Below are 26,258 nucleotides of genomic sequence, written 5' to 3'. Positions count from 1 at the left end.
GTCTCTATAAATAGTCTGTTGTATTTTTTTCATTTTTTGATATGGATAGCTCTTATGCAGAAGAGACTGAATATATACTCAGTAAAATGAATGAGATATTATCACTTTCATCATGTATCATAGGGCTTACACTCAGATCTGAAACTTAATCATACTGTCATTTTGTTTATTTTTACTTTATAAACATGTGTTAAGTATTCACTAGTGGTGTGTAGTCTGCTTAATAGGACAATGAAGTTGTGTAGAGTTTCAGCAAGTGAGTATTCTGGGCTGTAAAGCAGATGTCACAGTCACTATCACTCAACTCTGTCCTTGTAGCACAAAAGCAACAAAGACAGCCATAGACAACATTGTAATGAATTATGTGACCACTAAACACATAGAAAGATGCTCAACATCATAACCATTAAGAGAATATAAATCAAAACCCTAAGGACATATCATTTTGACCCTCCAGCATGGCTATAGTAAAAAAAAAAATAAAGACCTATAACAGTAGTTGTTCCTGAGAACGCAGGGAACAAGCATTTATATGGTACTGATGCAAAAGGGACTTGGTGCATCCATTAGGAAAGCCACTTGGCCATTTCTCAGAAGTCTGCATGTTAGTATTATATCCAGAATAATTAAATATGTAAAGTAAATAAATCTTTTTATATTGGACAATTAAAATTAAAATAACAGACTAATTAAAATCTGCAAAGAATGTGCATGTTTCACCAATTTCAATTCTAGGTATATGACCATCTCCCTTGAAAAATAAAATGTATATCACAGAAAAAAATACATAGGAATGTTCATAGCAGCATTACACTTAACAACTCAAAACAATCCGAATATTCATCTGACTAATACACAGTAAACTGAATACAGTGTGTGTGTGTGTGTGTAATAAATACTATTTTAATAAATATTTTATAGGTATTTTTGATACCAATAAAATAAATACTGATATATTATGCGGCATGGGTTAGCCTCAAAAATAGGTTAACTGGGGAAAAATGCAGTTAAATAAGACCACATACTGTGTCATCTCATTTATATGCAATGTCCAGATAGGCAAGCATATAAAGACATAGTAGATTAGCAGTTACTAAGAGCCGCAAGCGGAGCAGACATGGAAACTACTGTTAATGAGTATGAGGTTTCTTCTCAGGGCAATAAAATTATTTTGAATTCAACACTCATGAACAATCCTGTAAAACTCATTAGAAACTAATGGATTGTTTACGTTCAATGGATGGATTTTACGCTTGATGATATGTGAGCTTTTGATGGCAGAAAAAAAGGAAGTTAGGAGGGACAGAACATTGCAGGGAAAGAGAGTAAAGTGAGGAAGAAGGGAAGGAAGGAATAAGGGAGGGAGGGAAGGAAGAAGGGGATGAAAGAAGGGAGAAAGGGAGGGAGGGAGGAAGAATAAAGGAAGAAAGGAAGGAAAAGAAGAGAAAATATGGTGCCTGAATTTTGCCTGCAAGTATAATTTGTTGGCTCCTCACCTACCCAGCCCACTGCGAATGTGCCTTGCAGTGAGGACAAGGCACAATGTAAGGTGTCTCTGTGATGTGGTTGTTGTGCGGTATAAGGTGGGAGCCATTGGGAAGGGACGTCTGATCTATCTCTCCTGAGTCCTAAAAGAGTTCCCAGAGGAGGTGTTACCTAATTGGAAATAGAAACAGTGAATGCAATGACAAAGTAGAAAGGGAGAGAGTTCCCACTGGAAGGAAGAACAGGTAAAAGACAAGGTTGGGTACAAAACAGACATGTTTTAGAGGATCAGATTCAAGTGGTGGAGTCTAAAGGAGATCTTTAAGCCATAGTTTAACTTATTTAGAGTTGAAAGGCAATGAGGAACAACTCAATCACTGAATTTTTTTTAAAACAGGGATATAATGTGGCATTTGATATCTTTTTTTTTTCAGAATGACCTGATTACAGCAAGGAGAGACAGGTCATTAGGAGACTGGATACAAGGAAACCATGAGAGAAAGCAGATGATGTGATTGAGGCAAACAAGGGAGAGTGCTGATAAAAATAAGCATGCCTGCTAGATTCTGATCCAGTATGTTTCAAGCAATGCTGAATTTCTACACTGTAAGTATCATGAATCTATGATATAAGACATCAGCTTCATTGGTTAATAACTCAATCTGGGGATTCAAAAGCAGAATCAGGGTTTTGCAACACTTCTCTAACTCAATCTACACAACTGTTTATATATATATATACGTATATATATATACACATATATTATATATATTCATATTATGTATGTTATATTCATACTGATGAAAGTGATATGTGTGAGTTTGGCACTTTAGTGTCTCTCAAAGCAGTCTGTAGCAACTGGATAGAGTTTGCCTCCCTTCCCACTTGACTATTAGCTGTGTCATATTGAGCACAAGTCAGTTGAACTTGTAGGGTTCCAATTTTTTCCTATTTTTGGGAATCATCATTCACACAACAATAAAATGGAGGCGATAAGCTGAATTGTAGATCTAGCACATCTAGTACTGCAATTGGAGCATAGGAAAGAATTCAGTGAATTGTGATTACTAAAATTGTTTTACAATCACCATTTATACTTCACCACACTTCCTTCAGACAGACAGAACAAGCGACAAATTAAACAAACAAGTAGATACTAGGAAATCTGTGCTGCACAAAATTGTGTACTCCAAATGGTATATCCAAACGTGAGTTGAGCTCATTTATTACAGTCTGACCCTTGTTTACACTCAATTGGGCCTAATAAACTTGACTCTTTTCTCAACTCAGAGGCATGCCTTCTGCAGCACTTTGTCAAAACTACTGCCTATAAAAATCCCCAACCTTGTCCTTAAAATAAAACTATACCTTATTGGACTGTTGGCAGCATCAGGGTCTTTGGCATGAACTCTTCCAACCACAGTGCCAGCTGCTGCATTTTCTTGGACTTCATGTATATAACTTGGGGCCAAAAACATGGGGGGCTCATCAGCATCTTCAACTGTGATCTTGATCGTTGCACCATCCTTGAAGGGTCCATTGTTGATGAAATTTGGGTCAATGTGCACATTGGTTGCCTCCACCCTCAAGTTATACACTCTTTTGGTTTCAAAATCTACAGGCTGGTAAGAAGCAAGAGAATTTTGACAATCAGTTCATTGCAGGAATTAAAAAGGAGAAAGCACTTGATTATTTTACAAAGTAGAATGAACAGTTCTTCAAAGAACAAAAGCCACTGACTATTTAATACCCAGTTACTGAACTGTTAGGTCAGGAAAACAGACAAATCAACTGCTGAGACTTGGAATACGACTAATGGATAACTTTAGGAGCATGACAGAATAACTAAGGTAGACCTCAAAAAAAACTAAAGTTGCCCGAACTAGTCACTGAAAAATGTCTAAAAACTCAATACAAAAATAATTTCTCACCACATTCTATAAAATAGTTGAGAATTCAATAGAAACACCACAGAATATCGGCAAAAAAAAAATTAAAAAACAACTGAATGAGAGGAGATACAGTGAGTCAATAAACAATGAGTAAAAAGTAAGATTGCAGCAAAGAAGCAAAGAAATAACTCCTAATTCCGAGGAAGTGACTTTCTAGCTTGCACTCTGGATGATGCTGAATTACCAAATGTTTGGCAAGGGCTCGCTCTTTCAAGGCAAGCAGCTGCCTGCCATGCTGTTGTCATGTCTCTGGAACACATTATGGTGCTTCTCCTGACCTAGTTCTGCAAAGCTCTAAACTGAGGATGATCCTAGTTTTACACTCCTAAACAAAGTTAACATCCTTGACACTTGTCTATCTCCTTCCCATCTCTATCTCCCCGGAATCAGAGAACACCCCCTTTTCCTAAAGTTAAATCTGTCCCCAGACTCTCCAACATCCTGGGATTCAGTAGCTACTTCATCCATGGCTGCATTTCTGAGTGGAAGGAACGAATGGTATTTAGAGACTTTAGATATGAACAATTCTGAAATCAGATTTTGTAATTAGCAGAGTTGGAATATCCTAGCCTCAGAGAGGATAAGCCTACAGCAGACACTTGGGAACTTGACTGAGGCATTTGCCCGGGGACCCAGTGTTGTGTTCCTGCAGGAAAGTCCGGCATATGTTACAGTCAGGACCGACATGCTGTAGGCTGGTCATGGCAGTCCACATAACTGCAGCTTCTGCTCAGGAATATCCTTTCCCAGTTGGGTAAACCTGCTGAGTCTTCTGGGGAACAGCCAAGCCTGATTGCCGGTGAGACCTTCTTCAACAGCCCCAAGGCTGATGTGTGCAGTCTCTTAGCCGTCCTTCTGCAGCCCCTCAATTTCCTCCCCTTCCAAGTGGGGAGCCTGTGAAAGGAGACCTGTGACTCTTCACCATTGCCCCATACTGCACAGGAATGGCTATCAAGTCATGGGGCAGTCACTTCATAAGCAGCAGGGCTGGAAGACAGACACCATTTCAGCATTTACTCTTTGGTGTATCTCCTTTCTCTTTCTAAAAATGATTTGATGGTGTTTCCTGAGTTTATATCCATGATATGAGTACTTAAAATAATGCTAAATGAGGGCACACATTATATAGGTCATAAAAAATCTTAATATCTCCTTGTTTATTAATTCTGCCTGGAAAAAATTCTCCTTGAGGGATTAATTCAATGGAAAATCAAGACAATCTTCAAAAATGTATTTTTTTTTAGATATAATAGAATTATATGTAATCTGGGAAACTGTACATACAAAACACCAAATCCAACTGTGAGATTATACCAAGGAATTAATGGTCCATCAATAGGAAGCAGCCATTGAAAATGATTATGTGCACTATATAGCAGCAGGTAAAATGTTTATGTTGTGACTTTAAGTTGACAAATCAGATCACCCAACAATTGCTACCCTGCTCAATGTTATTTTCCTCCTTTTATATACATGTGGACAAACCACATAAATTCACGGGCCATAAAATAGCTTTATTAAAATAGGGTATATATTTAAAATATAAGGTGGCTCTCTTACTGTGACGGGAAGAATTTATTTGGTGGAAGGCAAACAGCGCAGACACTGTGCTGGGGGTTTGCTGTGATCTATGGGATCTCCACGCGCTCAAAAGTGTTGGCACTGATCGGATTTTCTCCCCATGTGTACAAAATCCCAAAAAGACTTGCTGCTTTCTCTCAAGTTTCCTTCAGCTAATCAAATAAAGATTGTGTAAATATCCCAAAGGCAAATTGTTTCTCTTTCTCTCTCATCTGCCACTAAACCCTAACTCAGACTTTAAGAAATATTACTTTGCAAACTATTCAGTACACTAACTATTGTTCAATTTTTCTGTTTTTCCCACTTTCTCCTTTCTTCATTTCTTTGTAATGCAGTCACTGAAATTCAGCTGAAACTGTGTCTATCTTCAGCTCCCCCAACACAGAACACACTGCAGCCTCTTTAATGCATTTTCTTCCTGCAATGTCGGTTTCTCTCAACAATTTTTTTCTGCCTTTTCTCTCCTTATTAATCTGGTGAATTCTTACTCATCTAACAAGACCCAGCAAGCACGAGCCACTCTAAGAATTCACTCATGATCTGGTCATAGGTCTCACTACACTTTATTACAGCTTGTTTGTGTACGTGGAGTGATTCCATTTCCAGGGTTGTTCATCCATGCCTACAGCTATTTTTTTTCTCTTACTTTTAGCTGAGGGTGTGGGGGAGGGAGTGGTCCTGAGGAGAGATGCCTCCCATCTGTTGATTTACTTTCTAAATTTTCACACTACTCAGGGCTGTGCCAGATTCAAGTGGGGAGCCAAGGACTCAATGCAGGCTTCTCCGGTGGTGGCAAGGACACAGCCAGCGGAGTCCTCACCTGCTGACTCCCAAGGTGCACGGTGCACAACGGCAGGGCGTTGACATCTGGAATGCAGCTGGAGCTTGAAGCCAGGCGTTTCTTTAAGAGCTGCTGGCATCCCAGATCCCAGGTGGCCTCTTGCTTATTACACCAAACGCAAATCTGTGATTTTCACCAGTGGTGGGGAGAGGGCAGTGGGTGGCATGTGTGCTTTCTGACCTCTAGTGTGAAGCTTTGCAGGCTGCTAAACATTTGGCCACACACCCTACAAGGAATTCTCCAATCCACGGTGTCAAGGCTACCTCTCTTATAAAGAAAAATCCTTCTAATTCAGGGATCTTTTCATCTAATTGTGCTGCTGGAAACTAGATTTCCAATTAAGAAAGAAGCTGCTTCATGAATAACAAGAATTCAGTGACTCATTTAAAAAAACTGAGGGAGTAAATTAAGAAATAAACAAAAATGCCATATTAAATATAATCTTGCAATACAAAAACATAGGGGCCAATGTCGAGATATTACTGGTAAGGTTGCCACCTGTGACCCTGCTATCCCATTTTGGAGCCATTTGGAGTCTCAGCTGTTCTGCTTCTGGCCAACTCCTTGCTAAGGCACCTTGGAGAGCAGCAGAAGTGGCCAGGTACTTAGGCCCCTGTACCCCTGTTGGAGACACAGATGAAGTTCCTGGCTATAAGTTGTGTTTAGGGGAATGAATCAGCAGATGGAACATTTCATTTTCTTCCTTCCTGCGTACCTTCCTTCTCTCTCTCTCTCTCTCTCTCTCCTTTCACCTTCTTCTTCTTTCCTTTTTTCATTTCTTTCATTTATCTCTCTCCCCTTCTGTCTATAGCTCTACCCTTCATACACATAATGCTTTTATAAAAGCAAAAACATGTTTCTGATGTCTCCACACCATTTTAGGTTACTAAATTCTATTTAATGATGTCTCACAAAGGCACATATCATGTCTTACCCTGTTAAATACACCTCTGATATTTTTTCCCCTGGTGGGGATTTGAAACTTTATCCTACAAGTTTAAGCAAATGGTATTTACCAATGACACAACATGTTACACTGCTGTAAATCAAAATTTTAGTACTTTATAGGACAGCATGACTTTGTACAGAATATAAACACTGAATTGGTGAAAATGAACAAATTAATCATCCACAGAGAGCTCATTTTGACGTGTAAGTTCCTGGGGGTAATTCGAGGTTCAGGGTTTTTGAGATACTATGTTTGCTTATATTTTGAATATATTGAAAGCAGGTTGACAACCTTAACTTAACCAACTGCCCAATTATGCGAATGGCAGGAGGAGAACACTGGTGTCTGTGTTCATACGTCAATGTCAAACAGAAAGAATCATGATATTAATTAATGAGGAAAGTTGGCAGCTCGGGGCTGCACACCATTCACATGGCCACTTGAAGAGAGAAAACAGAAGGAATGCATTCTCCAGTCTCCTTCCTGACTGACTGTCAGCGTTGCCTGTCCTGGTGTAGATTTATCCAAGTATCCAAAGTGCACTGCAACTTCCACACCTTCTACCTTGTTTCCTTTAGGATGACACCTTCTCGTTTTTTCTGTGCTAAGTATTTATTTTCCAAATTCATACTTTTAACCATTATGGAAGGTCGATTTCCTAAAGCATATCATGCCCTGCTCCTTGTACTCATATATTCCTCCACAAACCATCCGCCTTTTCCTGCTACCGGCACCTTCATTGAGTCTTGGACTTATTTTTATCAGTGTTACAGTCTGATTTCTACATCACACCAAGAGTCTATGCTATGTAAAATCAACTTGAAAACTGCATACTTGCTTAAAACCAACATCCAGTTCAGATTAAAGGCTCCACACACTTTTTGGGTGGAAAGGTGTTGAATCTCAAATGGTAAAAAACAAGAGAGATCATTTCAGACTACACTGTAATCAGCTCCTCACCTGAAAGTCACTTTTACCTGGTTCTTCTATATAAACCTTGTGGCCTAGTTATTTTCAAAATATCTCGAAATAAAGTTTTTTTCCAGAATATCCTAGGTTAGAATTCCTTGTCTTCAAATTGTGAGCTCTGAGATGGTAACTGGGTCAGAACATTTAATCTGTCTGAATTCCTGTCTTTTCAAAATTCAGTAGAACTATAATTGCCCATTAGATAACACCAGAACTCTTCAAAAGCTTGTGGAAAAGACAGATGATGAAAATCTAAACATGGATTTCAGGAATTTTTGCACCAAAACAAAAATCTTTTAATTCCAGTTCTCCATACTTTTTTCCTCCACACTTTCTGAGGGACCCAGGATAATAGTATTCAAGTAAATGCTGCACTGTAAAAATAAATAAATAAAACTGAAAAGATAATAATAAACTCCCTCTTTGGAATGAATCAATCCTAGGGGCATGTTTTTAATTACAGTCCTTTTAACTGTGAAAGAAAAATCCACTATGGTTGTTTTCCCAGGTACATTTTTGAGAGAAAATCAACCAAAAAAAAAAAGTGTAACTATCACCAAGGGTCCAGCAGGCCAGTAAACCTTGTACCTGTACAATCACCTAAAGTTTTGAAAACACTATTTTACCAGATTCTGCTTGACAGAACTCAAATTGGTATGCGGTAAATGACTTGGTTAGCACTGCTCCTCAAAAACCCAGGTGTATGCATGACACTGCCTTAAGCCTTGAGAACTCATCAGCAGTCTGAGACTGGCATCGGCCACCCTTACAGTCAGCTCCCACTGCAATAACAAATGGGGGTACAGAAAGCCCTATAACCAACCAGGGCACAGAGCGCCAGGGCAGCATGCAGCCAGTTTCCACTTGGCCATATTCTCAAGGCTCACCCTTCAGCTCACAGTTTCCTGCAGAGGCCACTGACATACGTGCTCATTTACCCAAACTCACCTTTTTCAGCTTCACAACACCCTCTTGTGTTTCGTAGTCTGTTGTGATTTCAAACAAGTCCATACCATCCCCGTCAATAATAGTATATGTGACCAGGCCATTTTCTCCAATATCTGGGTCTTTAGCCTTCACTCTTCCTACTTCCTCTCCAGGGACAGCTGCTTCTGACACAGACATCTGGTATACATCTAAAAGGAGAATAGATCTACTTTTATTTTTCTTTTTATTTGGCAGCTATAAAGACTTTAGATTTCACCGAGTCCCAATAAATTTCTCCACGGGTTTGAAAACTGAACTTTTCTATTGATTGAAAACATGAAAGAAGTGAATGGATGGGAGGAAGATCCCATATGGCTTTCTCGCTTAAAAAGAGCGTGCTCTACAAAAGATGAAAAAAATAATATTAGAGCTCCAAGTGCGATGGCAGGGTCATCTACCAGATAGGAGAAAGGGGGAACAGGCTGTTACATTTTCCATCAGAAATGAAGGAAGACCATGCAGACCCTCACATGTTCTTTCCATGTGTTCAGTATGATCCAAGAATTAATTCTAAGGCCCATTTACAGTTCTGCCAAAGATGCAGGGGGAAAAATGCCTGTTTATAAGCTGTAGACAATCCTATGTTTACTTAAGATGGTATGCTAATTGTAGCTTTCCAGCTATTTGCTCTTTGTTAAGTACATTTCTCTCATCCCCACATCAAGTACTACCTTCTAGAAAAATTTCCCACAAGGATTCTATTCCATGTATATTTTATATGTATTTTCTTCAATGTATATTATTTATATATATAGACACACAAATATGTGTGTGTGTGTCATACATGCTTTTCCATTCCAGGTATATTTATTTTTATATATATGCAATATATGGCTATAAGAGTTGCTGGGGATTAATTGGCCAGGAATTGACACAGAGACTATTGTAGTGCTTGTGAATTACCCACTTCCCCAATTGAACTACCTGGGTTCAAGTCCAGGCTCAGGCTTTTAACTGCAGTTTGCTGATAATACATATCTTTGGATGTAGCCTTTTAAGGGCTCAAGAAATCCTTCCATGGGGGTGGAAGGGTTCTACTTCTTGAGCCCTTGGGTAGTGAAGTGATGTGAATGAAATCTCTCTCCTTCTCTTTTTCTCAAATAGAATCATTTCGAAATCACTTAAGATACATTCAGTGTGAATGCACCACATACAAAACACCGTCCAAGCCCCTAGACACTCAGCAACTGGCAAAAAATAGCCAAGATTCTTTCCCTAATAAGACAAACTGAAGAGAAGAAAACAAAAACAAATTTGTATCTACCCTGATTTCATTGGCAGGAAGCAGAAAAATAAAGTAAGGTGAGGGATGTAGGGCCAAAAAAGCCCAAGTGGGAAGGTGTGCGAGTGTGTGATTGCTTGGTGGTACACATGTGAATGTATGTCAAGCTGCAAAGTGTGTGAGTGGTGGTGTGTTTAGGTTGTACAGAAGTATGAGTGTGTGAATATACAAGATAACCATTTGCATGTCTGCATGAATGGGAAGTGCCTGCCTGCTTTAAATATGTATGAATGCAGAAGGAGGTGTGTGAATTACCCCTGAATGTTCTGAATAAATTAATTATGTGAATATCTGGGGTTAAATATTACCAGGAAAGGAATGGCAAGCAAAAAAAAAGTAAAACACCTCATGGGACATGAATGGACACAGAACAGCTAGAAGACAAAAGTGATTAGAGCTTTCTGCTAGAAGAACAGATGTGTATCTGCCTAAACACCACAAGACACACAGGTACAGGCCCCTGGGAAGATGGAAAAGACTCCAAGTTCTGTCATGAGCCACAACACAGAAAATCAAGGTTTTGGAAAATTAGTCTGTTTCAGTACACACTAAGAAGTCCTAGACAAGTTACTTAAAATCACTTTTGATTTCTTCCTACCATGATTTTATTATTTTCAGATCTGCATCTATTTCTGTGATTTGATTTTGAATATTTTCAATATGGACCTATATTTAACTAAATTACATCATGCCATCCATATTAACTGACAAGTGCAAGCTAAGTCTCTGTAGATTGTTATTCACTGATAAGAGGTGAAAATTGCATATCATGAAAAAACTACATGGATTTTAAAGGTTTTTGCACTGAAATACGCTTACCTTTTTCTGAATGTTTCAGCAAACTTTTTTAAAAAGATGATTTATTTGAAAAGCAGAATAACACAGAAAGAGAATGAGAGGGGGGTGCGGGGGAAATGAGACATTTTCCATCTGCTAATTCAGTTTCCAAATGGCTGAGCTGGCCAGGGTTGGGCCAGGCAAAAACCAGGAGCCAGGAGCACCATTGGGTCTCCCACGTGGATACAAGTACCCAAGCACTATGGACCATCTTCCACTGCTTTCAGACATATTAGCAGAAATCTGGATCAGAAGTAGAGCAGGGAGTGGTTTAACCCACTAAGCCACAAAGCCAAGCCTTCCACAAACTTTCTGAAATATCATTATGTGGAGGTTTACTTGAAACTGCTGCAGTTGATTTTCTACAAATATCATTCAAGTTCACATTTATGATACACTGTAATCAGTGCAACGGTGACAGTAGCTGTGTAACTTTTTTGTAGGAGTGCCTGTGAGCAAGGACAGCAACAGCTGCCTAGTGATAACACTGTTTGCTTCTTCCCCCATACATTTTTTTTATAGTATGGAGCAAGGAGCATGTGCCTAACAAAATGCTGTGCAAGACTTGAGCTTATCAATGAAACCGAAACCTTTTGCCTGGCCAGAGAAAACACCTTCTTTTTTGGGGGGAGGGGAGCTATATAAGAACTGACAGAGTTGCTTTGTAGTACTTTATATCAGTATTTCTTTTGTGTCAATCATTGTCTTCAGATTCCTGTTAGTAGTCTTGTTGTCACGTGGGAACATATTTAGTTGCCAACCTTATACTCGAATGTACAAGATGTGCCACCTCTCTGATAATAAATCTACAGTCTCTACCAAAGAAGGAAAGGCCACCATAGTTAACCCTTTATAAACGGCACCAACACCACTGTAATCATAAAATACCTTTATACATATGTGTGTAAATATATACATATATACCAATACACACAAAAGAATATTTATGTTCAAATTCTGCTTTTTTTTCATTGAGCAACTTACTGCACTTTTCATGGAAGCTTATTTATCTGTACAATGCACACTACCAAAATGGTGACTATTTGTTGAATAATGGTGGCTGTAATTACAGTAATTAGTAACAACCTTTCAAAATCAGCTTTTCCTTTCAGTTGCCTTGGCAATCCTATACATTCTGTAGATCAGCCATAATCTCCCAGATAACAATGGCTAACACTGGTTAATAACATATCTCGTGTCATTATGAGATTTTAGCCAAGCTTATTTAGTGCTAACAATACTCCTAATAATTAGGAACTGTGGAATACTGCATTTTCCAAAAATGGCCAAAACAATATGTCCCATCCCACATATTTTTCCTTGAAAATGACTTTCACAGTTCTCCCATTCAAGGGAGAGGTTTACACGAATTCCATTTTAAATCTGGGCAGGGCATGACTACAGTGGAAATTATGTTTTGTGAATTCTAAAGTAAATTCACAGAAAGCAGTATTATTTCTTCCTGGCTCTCTCGTGGCTCTTGGCTTCAGAAGCCAGCCCTGGGGAATCCCATGCAAAGATCTAATACCAACTTGATGGGGATCTGACAAAACCATCTTGGATACGGATTTGCCAGACCCAGTAAGCAGAACAGCTGTATCCTCCAAGCCTTGTTCAAACAGCAGACTCACGGCAAAAACATAAGGGGTAACTAATGTTCTAGACCACTAAAGTTCACAGTTTGCCACATAGTGGTGAACAACTTAGTCCTATGATCAAGATTGGAGAAGAACTCTGAAAGGAGAAATGTTCATTAATGACGAGATTGCATCACTAGTTCCCAATAACAGACCTGGCAAGGAAGATTGAATGTATCGAGAATCAGAATTTTTAACTCTTTTCTCCCACAACCTTCACTTTACTTAGGTTTTTGGTGATGGTGCTGTTCTATAATCCTTTCATTCTGTTTTGTTTTCTTTTTTTATTGTTTTTTGATACAATTTAGTTGGCGGTAGGCCCTCCCCTCCCTTTTGTTCTCCCCTCCAGGTTCATAACGTGTGTTCATTGTGAATTTTTCCAAGTCCATCATGCTTCCACCGGCGTGTCTCCCAGCCATGTAGGAAAATAATTTATCATTGTAGTTTAATTCTTGTATCCTGGGGCCCTAATGTAGGTACGGTGAGGATTAGGTCTTTGTTGTTTATGGGTACTACCAATAACAGTTTTAAGTGGACACTGACTATCTCAGGTGGTTACAAACAATCCACCTATGTGGATGGTTGATTAATGAATTACATCACAAGTTCTTGCTACATTAGGTGCAAGTAAACATGAAGTAACACTGATTAACACAGAGTAAGAATGACATGATATCTCTTGATTTGACATATTATATTATATTATAGCAAACATATGATATCTGACCTTTTTATAAGAATGTTATTAAAAGTTCCCAGTTGTCTACATTTTTCTTTCTGAAACCTACAGAAGCAGGAATGGAAAGGGGGAGAAAAAAAAAAAGACAAGGAACTTGTCGCAGCAAAAGCCAAGTGAAAGCCACGCCCACCTACTTACTCAGTGGAAACTTTGGTGGGTTGTCGTTGACGTCGGTCAGTGTGATCGTCACTTTGGTTGTCCCTGAGAGTCCACCCATGTGCCCGCCCATGTCCTTGGCCTGGATCACCACATGGTACTCCTCCTTGGCTTCCCTGTCCATGTTGGGAAGGGCTGTCCTGATGATACCTGGAAGCATTAAATACATTGGTTTATAATGATCGTTAATAGCAAGAAAACAGAGGCTTCCAAGAGACTAAGTGGAATAAAACAAAACTACAGGAGTCTTTTCAGTAATTTAAACGTAACTTACAAAATTTAGGGTACATGCAAGCAGTAATCTTGTTCTTCTCAGGGAGAAAAATATTACAAAACAAAATATTTGACCCTTCATTGCATACCTATACACACCTATGCCCCTATTTCTGAAATGCCAGCATAACCCTTCTGAAGTCTATTCTGGTGTACAACTCATACAAATATTTCTTCTCTCCAAATTAGTATTAAGGGTGACATTTATGTCATGTAGTGACATATTAATAATTCTCAAAAAGAGAAGCAAATGAGTTAATGAAGTATACACAGTGCTTTATATAAGTTCTACTTTTGCCCACCACTGACAACAATGACAAATTAATGATTCAATTCTACGTGATCTCTTCATATTGCCTTGTGATTTCTGTGAAAACCAGGCTCACGTGAATCTCTAAGGAGACGTGAGTTTCTTCCCTGTGTAGATACAATGATATTTCTGGCAAAAAATACAAAGAAAGCACTGTGGATGCCTCAGTTCTTACCACTTTCTTACTCCCTGTAGTTTGTACATTTCTGTACAATGCTGGAAATTTCACTTAACTTGGTAGGTACAAAGTGGTTATTCCTAACCATGACTCCCTGAGGAAATGTGAGTTACAGATTTCCACAGTCAAGAGTCTAGATGAAGTCCCCTATTTAAACTTGGTTAGCCTAGGAGAGCTAATGACAAATGACTGGGATGAAACCACAGCAAGTAACTGGATAAAATATGTACTGCAGCAAAGATGGCTTCAAATAAATAAATACATAATATATTAAGTGAAAACTATATTAAGAAAAATCTGCCACGTTGAAATACCATCTGTATACATACACACTGAAGCATAAGGGATCTTTAAGAAGTTCACAGAACTACGTACTAAGAAAACAGCCTCAAACGAAATGACAATTCCAAATCTTGTGCTCCAAAATAATACTTAATTGCATTTCCACGAACTATTCGGGGTCCCCTTATATTTGCGTGTGTTTGTTGTATATGACAAACTTTAATTATAACAATAAATATAGATTATTTGTAAATGTCTTTGAAATATATATAGAACATAGTGTGGAAAAACAAGAGGAGTCTTATAGAAATATGGTGTACTACCAGTTCCAGAGAATTTTATTGTTTTTTCTGGTTGGGAGTTGTTTTCGGTTGCTATGTTGATTCCATATTTTGGCTTGCATAGCCTCCTTTTTGAATGCTAACACTGGAAATACACAAGCAGAGGACAGGAGATGGGGAATGTGCTTCCCCTGTACTTGATTTTGAACGTTAACAGCCTCCTCTAACACTCCCCGTCCTTCACAGTGGTCACTAATGCATCCTTTGAGGGCAGCCAGTTTTTACCCTGGTCTCCACTTCTCCATCTTCCTAGGAGTTCACAATGTCAGATATTTCTTGCCTTACTTTTGAATTTTAAGATTCCATTTGTAGCTGTGCAGTGGAAAACATAAGCAGAAGCAATGATATATGCATTCTGTTTGCAGCTAACAAGGTGCATGCTTAATGGCTAATCCTCACACTAACTCTGTAAGATTTTCCTCTTCATGTTTTTTTTTTTTTGACGAAGTTAACAGTGAGCAGGCGTGGACCCTGTCATCACAAGGACATGCTTTGGTACCTGTTTGTGCCTCCACTGAGAAGTAGGGCTGTCCTTCAAGGATACTGTACACCAACTTGGCACTATTTCCATAGGTAGGGTCATCTGCATCCGAAGCCGTCACCTGGATTACCGATGTTCCTTAACAGTGGAATACATGAATGAGCCACATCTCCTTAGCATTTCAATTAATAGGCTTGCTTATAGCATTTTAAGCTCCAATAATGGCCCCACAATTATTCAGCATGGTCTCCTCCAGTGTGGCTGAAAAGCAATCTTCCTCTGCCCCTCTTTTAAAAAAGTAATCCCCAGAGCTTAAAAATAAACTCAGCAATCACAGCAAACCATGCTATTCTTAGGAGTTAAAATAATAATATGAACATTAGCACAAAAACATTCTAAGGCTCATGCAATTGAAATGTTCAGTATATCAAATAATTAAATAAAAATCTTCCCAGAGAGTATAATAAATGATAATTAATGTTGAATTGCTTTTCATGAAAGGACAGAGTGCAATTTTCCATCTGTAGAAGAGCAGTAAATACATCATTTTATTGTTGCTTTGCATGTAACAAAATTGCTGCTAATACTACATTTTAATTAATTTATGGCTATAAATATTGTGTGGAATGTTGTTCCCTACTGGTTTGAAAATTGCATCTTCCCACCTTAAAGGTCGGGTAGCCACCAGCAGACATCTGGTGGGTCAAAGGCAAGCAATCATGGGTTCCAATAAAGGGACCGTGGAATGGAAGCAAGATGGAATTCCGTTTTCCCTTAGAAAAATTCTCCCAGCTCCTTGCTGGCTACATGTAACAGGTGTCCAGGAAAGGCCCTGCTGGGGTGCAGAGTCAGGAGAAAGGCGCAAAGAAGCCGTAATCCCTGGCTGTCTCTCAGCAGGCACTGTGTGCAGGCACATTCCACATATCCTGCCAACTTCCCTGGAGCAGGCATGTTTTGCACCCATTGTACTTGGGAGAAATAAAATATGAGAGCTGGTGAAGTTTCTCACGTATTTCACAAAGCTATTTATTGCCAAAGACAGGAGCGTAATCCATCAAGTCACAAAATGCAGGTTCTTTCTGTGCATTTTCCACAGAAGAGCAAGGGAGCCATTACGCAGACTCTGATGGTCCCTAACATAGAAGGTTGTCAGTAATATTCCCTTGGTGTAGTAATTAATATTACCTTTTTTTCCTAATGATTTTCACTACCTCATGCAAATAAACTTCCTCAAGTTCCACCCTGATGTCAGGCACTATTCAAGACAGTGGAGCTTTGAGGGAAAAAAAGAATACCATCGTGGCACAGTTATAGAAATTAGCGATTTTTAATGTTTAATTTACTTCTAAAACTTTATAAAAACCTGCATTTTACATGTAATTTGTTTCACTACCAGCAGCTTTCACATTATTGTCATTTTATAGGTAGCAAAATGAAAATGAAGAAAGATGTGAGAAGTTATCTGGGTTCTTATATCTTATCAGAGATGCAGCCATGATCTAAACATAACACTGTCTCCGGCAATAAGGAGTTTACTTTTCTTTTTCTTTTTTTTTTTTTTAAGATTTTTTTTATTATTTTTTTTATTGGAAAGGCGGATATACAGAGAGGAGAGACAGAGAGGAAGATCTTCCTTCCGATGATTCACTCCCCAAGTGAGCGCAACAACTGATGCTATGCCGATCCGAAGCCAGGAGCCTCTTCCGGGTCTCCCACGCGGGTGCAGGGTCCCAAAGCTTTGGGCTGTCCTCGACTGCTTTCCCAGGCCACAGGCAGGCAGCTGGATGGGAAGCAGGGCTGCTGGGATTAGAACCGGAGCCCATATGGGATCCCGGGCGCCTTAACCACTGTGCCATCACGCCGGGCCCAGGAGTTTATTTTCTTCACTATGAAAGAAACCTTGGGTTTCATCACAAAACATCAGTGAGGCCACCACTGTGAGGATCATTACAATTCCTCCCGATCATCTTCTTGGTGACTGTCTTCAACCTCATCCCCCGCATCGTGGGTGCCAATAAGCACCTGTTCCCCTCCCATATTTTACAGACTGATGTCTACAGCTTCTCGTTGCAATCCTCATGAAAAGATAGACACACTGAAAACTATGCATAGAAAACAAAGGAGGAGAATAAAGAGGTAAGTTGCTTAGTCTGGCTTTCATGAAAACAAGAACTTGACTTTACATGGAAGAGAAGGAAGACTATTTTCTGGCTTAAGAGGTGGTTATATGCACAGAGGAAGTACCAGGATTGTAGGGTCACTCGGGCCTCTAGCTTTCTAGATTAGGTTGGTATCTATTGCTGATCCTTATTTTTCTTTTTTAAAGTGGATGGTTTCTTCCTAGTGATCTGTAAAATCATTTCAGTTCTATATTACTTTCTCTTCTAACCAAAGTCTGTCTCAAAGACACACCTTTGTTACTATGAGACACATCTCTCAAAAGACCATGATTAGAGGCATTCTATAAAGCTAAATGAAAGTAATTTCCACAAGAAATTACTCATTGGAGAAAAAGCCATCCATCACCAATGTAGTGTATCTTCAACTCTGATGACCACAGAAGCATTAGTTAATCTTCTATGGCTTGGGTTTTCTAAATGCAAGATGATAATTGAGCCTACCTCATTAAAAAGATTAGTTTTTGCAAAAATTAAATAAAATGGCACACTTAAGTAATGAATTAGCATGGTACTTACATAGAAAAAAAAAAAACAACATTCTACTACTTAACAAACATCAGTAGGTTTTGGTATATATTATCCCTTTACTCTCCTTTTACCCAGAAAGGGTCTAATGCTGAAAGAATGGATACAACTGGACCTCATACACTTTGCTGATAAGCACAAAGACCAGGTTACCCAAATTCAATCACATTCTTCCCACTCCATTCTTATTTAAAGCCTATGAACTCAGATTTTAAAATCTGGTGGCTTCATTAACTACCTGAAATTGCAGTTACATAACGGTTTAGTTTCTTTGTTATTTTATGACAGTGCAAATTCTACTTCCTGATCTGAACAGACACAATCCCACCCTCTTGCCAGAGACACCAAGCAGGGATGGAGCAGGTTTCCCAGAATTACGCACCCACATTGGACCGCTCAGGCACATTGGCATGGTAGGTCTCATGTAGAAACTCTGGAGGGTTGTCATTAATGTCCTGGACCTTGACGATGAATTCTGAGGGTGGCTCCAGTGGTCGGTTAGTGTCTCTGTCCACTGCCTGAGCCATCAGTGTGTACTGGGCTCTCTCCTCTCGGTCCAAAGTCTTGGTTGCATGAATGTTCCCTGATTTGTCATCAATCACAAAAATGGTTCCGGCTCCTTCACCTGAGAGAATGTATTTAATGTTCCCATCACCAGAATCAATATCTGAATGAAGCTAGGGAAAGAGAAATTGAGAGTTATAATTCCATAGGGAGTGCAATAAGGAGACAGACTGACTGATGTACATGCTGCCTGGACACACAAACACACAAACACACACCATGAAAGGCATGAAGAAATGCAGTCTTACAGAGTGGCTTTGCCTTAGCCACGGTCACACAATTGGGTAAACAGTGAGACCAGGTTTCAAAAACACTTAATTCTAAGAATTATATTTTCCTCCTTCTCTACCCACATACAAAATATATATACACAAACATGTATCTATTAACAATTAATAAGCATTTGGTATGATAAATTTTCAATCGTTCAGAGCTTTCTAGAAGACCTGTTAAGTGTCACACAGTCTGAGCATATGGTCTGTTTGAAAGAAGTCTACAAGCTAATCATAAAGGATGAGAATCCATGATATTGGAAGAACAGTAAGCCTCCTTGAGTTTTTTTGTCTCTATCATAAACCCTAGGGATGAGACAACACTGGCCTCAACCCTTAAGAACTCAAGCTGGTGCCTTGACAGTCACTTCAAACCTTTCTAACTGGCTTGGCTCTTTGTTTCGGTAGTTGGAAACACCAAGGAGTCCAAATCTGATTTTCCTGCAGTGGTGAACTCCTCATCCTCCTTTAGGGTCCAGCCTCAGCTTCTGCAGCTGTCACTCTATTCTGAGTCCCTTGACCCTCATCACACCCTTTCTTGGGATAGGCATTGATTTTCCCAGTCCTTTTATGCTTCCACAGTAGCCTTGGATCTACCTACTGCGTGAGATAATCCATTCTACCGTAACATGCTTACTCAAAAGGCATTTAAATTATCTCTACTAGAACTGTTGTCATTTACTATGAATAACAGTCATAATTACTTGACTAATGTATCCCCAAACATTAATGGTACCATAACTATTTTTATAATATCAAGACCTAGAGAGTTTACTCCATCACAAAGTACAATTACACATTTCACTTTTGGAAATCTTCATATTGTATTAATTTTCCAAAATATACCTAATTGACTTCAGTGTTTCTATGAAACGCTCAATATATCAGCTCAGAGGGATACTGTCAGGTACAAATTATAAAGACCATTTTGGTCACAGTCTGCAGTGTTTCTCAGGGAGAAAAAAAAAAGCATACTTCCTTCAGTATCTGTTATTCATAGCAAGCATTGTGTAGGAATGAAATTATGGCTAAAACATTTCTTACGAATAAACTATGAATAAAGTATGAAGCTGTTTAGGAGCTTACAATGGCCAGATAAAATTGTACTAATCTTCCTGCAGGTGCCCTCAGTGAAGGTATGGCTCCTACTCCCTAAATCCCTGAGCAACTTGTGTTTGTCTATTCTCCATGCTTCAGACCCAGCACAAAATAGGGACTCCATTCTCTGAGTGAGAAACAAAAAAAAAAAACACATAAATTCTGACTTTCAGGGACTTCCCTAGACAGGGAGATTTCCTGGGAGTTTTCATGTGTTACAGATGCGTTTGGCAAATTTCTCGGGAATTAAACGGATGTATTCCACAATAGGCCAAATCACTGAAATTTTTAGAAAACATGCTCCTCATCATATTTTTCTGTCTTGTCTTCAGATTTGATAGTTGTACCTGAATCTTCTCTAACAAATGTGATGTATGTAAGTGCCGATCATATTTCCTAGAGTCCACACAAGCAGCAGCTTGAGAAAGCACTTGGTGCTATCCAAGGATCCTGCTGCTGAGGCTGACACAGCCAATTCCTAATGCCAAGACAGATGACTTCTCTGCACAGCACTGCACCACACAAGCTGCGTTTCCTATAAGAAACCTCAAAGCCTATGGTTTGCCAAATTTCACTTTAATTTTTCAGGGCATCTTAAAGCACTCAACCTAGAATGGCATCAAATCAGAGATTCCTAGGGACCAAACCACCAACTCCATTTGCCCTATTTATAGAGAACTGCCTTAGCACTACTTTGAAACAATGATCCATAGGACAAAATCACCTTTATGCTTCTCTCCTCCATCCAATTTAACATGAGACTCATTCTCACATGACTGACTTGAGTATTTGAAACCAACCAAAGATACTGAGATTTTTCTTCATTCTCTGCTACCCCTTGTCCCTGATTTTTCTTTTTCCAGGATCTCTGCTGGTAGGCATGATGACTGCTTGCTGCACAAAGAGGCCAAGCTGTTCCCACGGTCTTTCTGCAATTCCCCTGCCCAACCTTAACCACTTCCTCCTGGGAAAGTTCCTAAAAATTCTCAGAATGTTTCATGTACAAGTCTCCATATCACTGGGAACCAGCTCTTCCTTAATCAACATGGAACTTGCTTAACCCAATCCTGAACTTTTTAAGATCAGAAATCATCCAAACCTAGTTAACAATCTTCCTACTACTCCATTTGCACACAGTAAGGTTTCACTCATATTTAGAAGCATCCATTTCATCGTAGATAATGCCACTATCCTCTAAAAGAAAGCTTCTAGTATTACCATAAATGAAGGCATTTTTTCTAACATACTTTTGATGTACTTTATAAATGTGAACTTTTACAGGGATACTCAGAGAATAGAAAACCTGACTAATGCTACAAATTCAAAGCTTTTGCGCCCAACCATTACTGTTCCTATGGCAACAGGGAGGAGAACACATCATCCTTATGAAGTGCATCTGTCCATCTCCTCAATCCTGAGCTCGGTATTGGCCTCTGGAGACACAGGGACAGCACTACCACTGACTACCTACAGGGGGAGACAGGCAAATTGGAGATACATGAGATAAAGAAAAGAAAGCTGTGATACAGACAGTTTTAAGGACACAAAGAAGGCTTATCTAAGATGAGCAGAGAGTGTGTTCAAAGATATATTCCAGCTGGAGAATGGTAAAAGACATTACAGACATTTCCACTCATTAGACACTTGTGTAACCTTTAGAAGCATGGGTTTTCTGGCACAGTGCTAAGTTAAGTACAGAAGCTACTCCAATGTGAATAAGTCAAAATTTATAGACAGGAAATTTATAGCATATCTATATGATGACTTTGGTATTTTACTGATGCTAAACCAATGGCAATTTCCCTCTTAGATTTTTTTTTCCATCGTCCAGTAGCAGAAAGAGACAAAGAATACATGAAAGCAGCATTACCCTGCCCACGAGCACAGGGTCAGGCCCAGTGTACTCCTCTATCACAAAGAACTGGTTCCAGACCCAGCCTCTCTTGGAGCGCTGCAGCACCTGCCCCTCCTTGCCCTTCTCATGGTGGCCGTGCAATGAGGGCCGTGGGTGGCTCCGCCATTCTGGACTAAATGCCTGGCTGTGGCACAGCATGCCCAGGCACACCAGGGCAGCTTGTAAACAGTAGTTCTCCTTCATTTTTGGTTCTGTGGTAGGCACAGGCAATGGAGCTGGCTCTCCTTCCAGAGTCCGTCCGGCAACCTTTCCAACTGTGGCCTCCCAGGTGCGTCACTCAGCCCTCTCTTGGAATGGAATGTCTCCACTTGCTGAGCACATCACGTCAGGGGTGCCTCCTTCCCCAGTCAGGTTCTACGAGCAGAGAGAGAGAAAGAGAGAGAGGTTAGGTTGGCTTCAGGCTCCATCCCCACCTTGTTACAACCTTATTGAATAAAAGTTTAAATGAGTATCTGTCCTACTACATGCTGGTTTGGAATAAGGTAGTTTTTTTTTTTTTAATTCAGTTTGCTCATTGTAAAATTAATATTAGAACCATACAAGCTGCAAAATCATCATAGTTATTAAATGGTAATGTATGTAAGTCTCTTCACACAATCCCTACCAGAAAGCAAATGTTCTATATTCATCTGTTATTTCAATTGGTCAGAAGTACACTTTGATTAGTTTGTATAATAGGAAAGCAGTGCAGTATGCGAAGTCCAGAGAGGGACAGATTCCAACATGGGGGCAGTACTTGGCATGTAATTCAGGAATTTTTCTAGAGAATGAGATGGTTGGATTCAGTTCTAAAATGAGAGTCAAGATCATAAGAAGAAAAATGGAATAGCAGCTGGCATTGTGGTACAGGGGTTTAAGCCACTTCCTGGCGTATCAGCATCTCACAGCCTTGTGACAGAGTGAATCCCTGCAACTCCATGTCCAGTCCAGCTTCCTGTTAATGTCCATAAGCGGACAGCAGCAGACAACCTAAGTACTCCAGCCTCTATCACCCATATAGGACACTAGAATGGAATTCCAGGACACTGGTTTTAGCCTGGCCCACAACTAGATGTTGAGGTGTCATGTGACACCATGGGTACACTAATGGTTCCAAATGAAACTAAAGCACCCTTTGCACATTGTCGGAATAGCCCGTTAATGAATAATTTGTTGCTATCTGATTTGTATAAAGTGGGGAAAAGAGAGACAGGAAGGAGAGAGTGGACCCTGCTAAAGTGGACAGTAACTGCACGCAGTGTAGGGGAGTTTGGGCATGCCAATGCACTGTCAGAGTACCCGTGGTGTCACATGACAAGCACTGTATGTCCACACGAGGCTCAACGCAGAGTGGGAAACCGCACCTGTAAAGGCTCTCCTCTTTCCCAAGTACGGTAATTCAAATCTGGAGTTTTCGCTCAGCAGAAGCCGCCTCTGCCTTACAGACGGAGATGTCCAGGAGAGGGCGCTGAGGTGCTTCCTCCAGGAGAGGAATCCACAAACAGAGTAGCATGGCCTCCTGTCCAAGCATGCTAGAGAATGAGGGAATTGGTGAGATTTCACCTCGCAGGCTGCATTCTCTCTGATGGTCTCTGACTTTGCCAACCCTCACCTTTCAGGTTTCCTTTATTTTATGGCAAGATGGAAACTAGGGAAGCAGCTGATGTACAATCAGCTCTAAGTGTCCATAAATACCCTCAACGATAACTTGTAATGGCATTGTGCTAGCCTCTCTTCAGAGAACAGAGAGGGTCTAAAGCATCAATATTTATTGTAGGCAGACACTTTCAGAAACACAGTAGACTGCGGGGGCGGGGGGGAAGGCACAGAGAGATTATAAAGGCCATGTCATCATTTAACAGTCTTCACCATAGACTCCAGGATTTTAATAATACATCAGCTGCTATTTATAGCAAGCCATACTCTATGCAAAGACCAAGAAGAGGTCCAGGGAGAGATTACATCCTAAAGCAACAGTCAGACCTTTGCATGGAAGTCAGAAAGCTGGAGATGTGATTGAGAATATGCATTTGATTCATCACAAGATTTCATCAGATCGTCTCTTGGAGATTCTGCCTCAGGTTCCACCAAATGAAACCAAATGTTCTACAAGTGGCTTTCAGTGCCACACTCTCGGTTAGGATTCCAGGGAAAGAATATGAGGCATTTCTTGGGATTCATAAACTGATTCGTTACTAGAACAAACACCTTGTACTGTTGAGGAATGTTTCTTAATAAAGATTATTATGTCCAATATCTGAAACCAAAGCTAATCATCTATAGAATCTGAAGGTTTGATTTGAGCCACACAATTTGACTTCATACTTGATGCTGCCTCTACAGAAATTCAAGAAAAAGCAAAGGAACAGAAAGAACAGATGGTGCCACAGGAACCCTGCCCATTTTGTACCATGCCAAGTATTAAGTGTTCATTCACATGGCGATAAATTATTCTTGCGTATAAACTGTGAAGTGTATTTAAAAGAAAGGGTTTAATTAGAGTTGATATCTCTGCACCTCTTTCTTCTGGCTGCCATTTTGCTGTAAAGCACAATTATTTCTGACACCAGAAGTGCTGAAGCTAGATGACAACTTTTTTCCCCTTTATAAAATTCTTGCTTAATACTAATGAATTTAAGAGTTTCTGCAGGACCAATTAACAATAAAATTAACTCTTGCATTCAAAAGATTACCCATTTTCTTCTATTGGAAACAACAGAAAAAACAATTTGCTTTCACTTTATTTAAACATGTATTTACTTTCACTTTGAAGGGCAGAAAGTCAAAGAGAGAAAAATAAAGACAAAGAGATATCTTCCCTGTACCGACTCACTTCCCAGATGTCCTCAACAGTAAGGATTGGGCCAGAACAAAACCAGGAACCTGAACTCAATCTAGAACTTCCATATAAGTGTGAAGGAACAGGAATTTGAACTACTGTCTTCCAAGGATGTGCATTAACCAGGAGATGGGTTGGAAGTGGAAGATCTGACGTATACTCAGACACTCTGATGGTGAATGTGGTGTTTCAAGCGGCATTGCCCTGTCAAATGCCTGCTACCCAAGATGTTTTTCAAAAAGTTATTAATCAAGCTCACTGCTTTTATTTTAATGGTTAATTCTAGCTATGAATGAGAAGAACTTAAGGACATAATTTTGACTCTGTTGACTTTCAGAATGAAAATATATTCAGAAAATGACTTTTTAAACCATAGTTCTGAAAACTTTATAACCTTTGTATTATCTCTTAATTTCTAGATCAACCATAGGAATGGGTACCATGGACATTCTTACTTTAAAGGATGAAGAAACTGAAGCTAGAGAAATTAAACAATTTGAGCAAGGCTTGGCTTCTGGTGACAGCTGAGTGGCCATGTGATTGTTCTTAACCAGGGAGCAACAGCAACTTGAAGTTCAGCAAAAATGGTAAGGACATTATGATTACAAAAGAGTTTACTAGACTATAGATAGATGGAGGTCTTGCATTTGCTGGTGCACCCTCAAATGTCCAGGATGACCGAGGCCAGGAACCTGAATCTCAATTCTAGGGAACCACACGGGTGACAGAGACTCCTGCACCTGCACCACCAGCTGTTGTGCCTCAGGGTGCAAGTGACAAGGAAATCAGAATGGGAAGCAGAGGTAGGACCTGATCTCTCACACTCAGGTACGGGAGGCATCCCAAGCATTAGCTGCCAATCGCTTACCTCTAATGTAAGCTTTGAGAAAATTAAGAGGAAGGAGGGAGACGGTGACATAAAGGACTAACCAAGCTAGAAAGAAAACTAGAAAGGAAATCATAACAGTAATTAAAGAGAAGATAAACAAGGTGACTGCCCATCAACAATAGAGAACCACGGAATCCTTGCACAATGCAGTGTACAGTAGTTCATTTCGGCTTTTTATTTGCAAGCCTCTGTTTCAAAATTTCTCAATATGTAAAGAAAAGCATCCAAGCGATTATTTTTCTTTTCTCCTCTCTCTCTCTCTCTCTCTTTTTGTCCTCTCTCTCTTTTAAAGAAATGTTTTCACAATCCAAAGAAGTGATGGATGTATTCAGTGAGAGAGACTTTGCAGGAACTCTCACATGAAAATTAATAGAAGACTGCCCTCCTAAGAAGACCTTGACATTGGTAATGATCACAGAAATAGATCAGTGTTCTAATTGGTTTTAATAAAGATCCCCCAGGGCGGTTTTTGAACAATCTTTCCATTAAAGCACTTTCCAGCAGTATGCCCAGATACCTAAGCACTGAGGTTTCACTAAAACATACAGGAAGACTTTATGACAGGAGCATGTTGCTTGGAGGGGAAAATAAATGTTGTTGAAAGTCACAGGAGTAATAACATGACAGGAAAATGGATTTGCAAAACCACCAGCTCTAAGTGGAAGGTTCACCCTTCTGTCTTGAGAGCAGCTAGTCCGTCATAAGCTACCATGCCTT

At 39.7% G+C, this 26,258-nt stretch overlaps 1 protein-coding gene across 2 annotated transcripts in view; it reads right to left on the bottom strand.

Moving 5' to 3' along the window:
- Window positions 1-26,258, bottom strand: part of CDH11 (cadherin 11) — an 86,034-nt gene that overhangs the window by 24,493 nt on the left and 35,283 nt on the right. Inside the window, exons 2-7 of one of the 2 annotated variants that reach the window (XM_040982086.1) lie at window positions 21,790-22,188; window positions 18,368-18,662; window positions 15,299-15,418; window positions 13,398-13,565; window positions 8,726-8,913; window positions 2,854-3,107 (exon numbers count right to left, since the gene is read on the bottom strand). In XM_040982086.1, coding sequence (XP_040838020.1) covers window positions 2,854-3,107; window positions 8,726-8,913; window positions 13,398-13,565; window positions 15,299-15,418; window positions 18,368-18,662; window positions 21,790-22,017 — 1,253 coding nt within the window. In that variant the 5' untranslated portion in view covers window positions 22,018-22,188. Of the gene's footprint in view, window positions 1-2,853; window positions 3,108-8,725; window positions 8,914-13,397; window positions 13,566-15,298; window positions 15,419-18,367; window positions 18,663-21,789; window positions 22,189-26,258 lie in introns of those variants that run through there. The other variant, XM_040982087.1, reaches the window with a different exon arrangement.

The sequence above is a fragment of the Ochotona curzoniae genome, unplaced genomic scaffold (genome assembly GCF_017591425.1).
Source record: "Ochotona curzoniae isolate NIBS_2020 unplaced genomic scaffold, NIBS_Ocur_1.0 contig_3622, whole genome shotgun sequence".
NCBI lineage: Eukaryota > Metazoa > Chordata > Mammalia > Lagomorpha > Ochotonidae > Ochotona > Ochotona curzoniae.
This window is presented reverse-complemented; position numbering and strand designations above follow the sequence as displayed.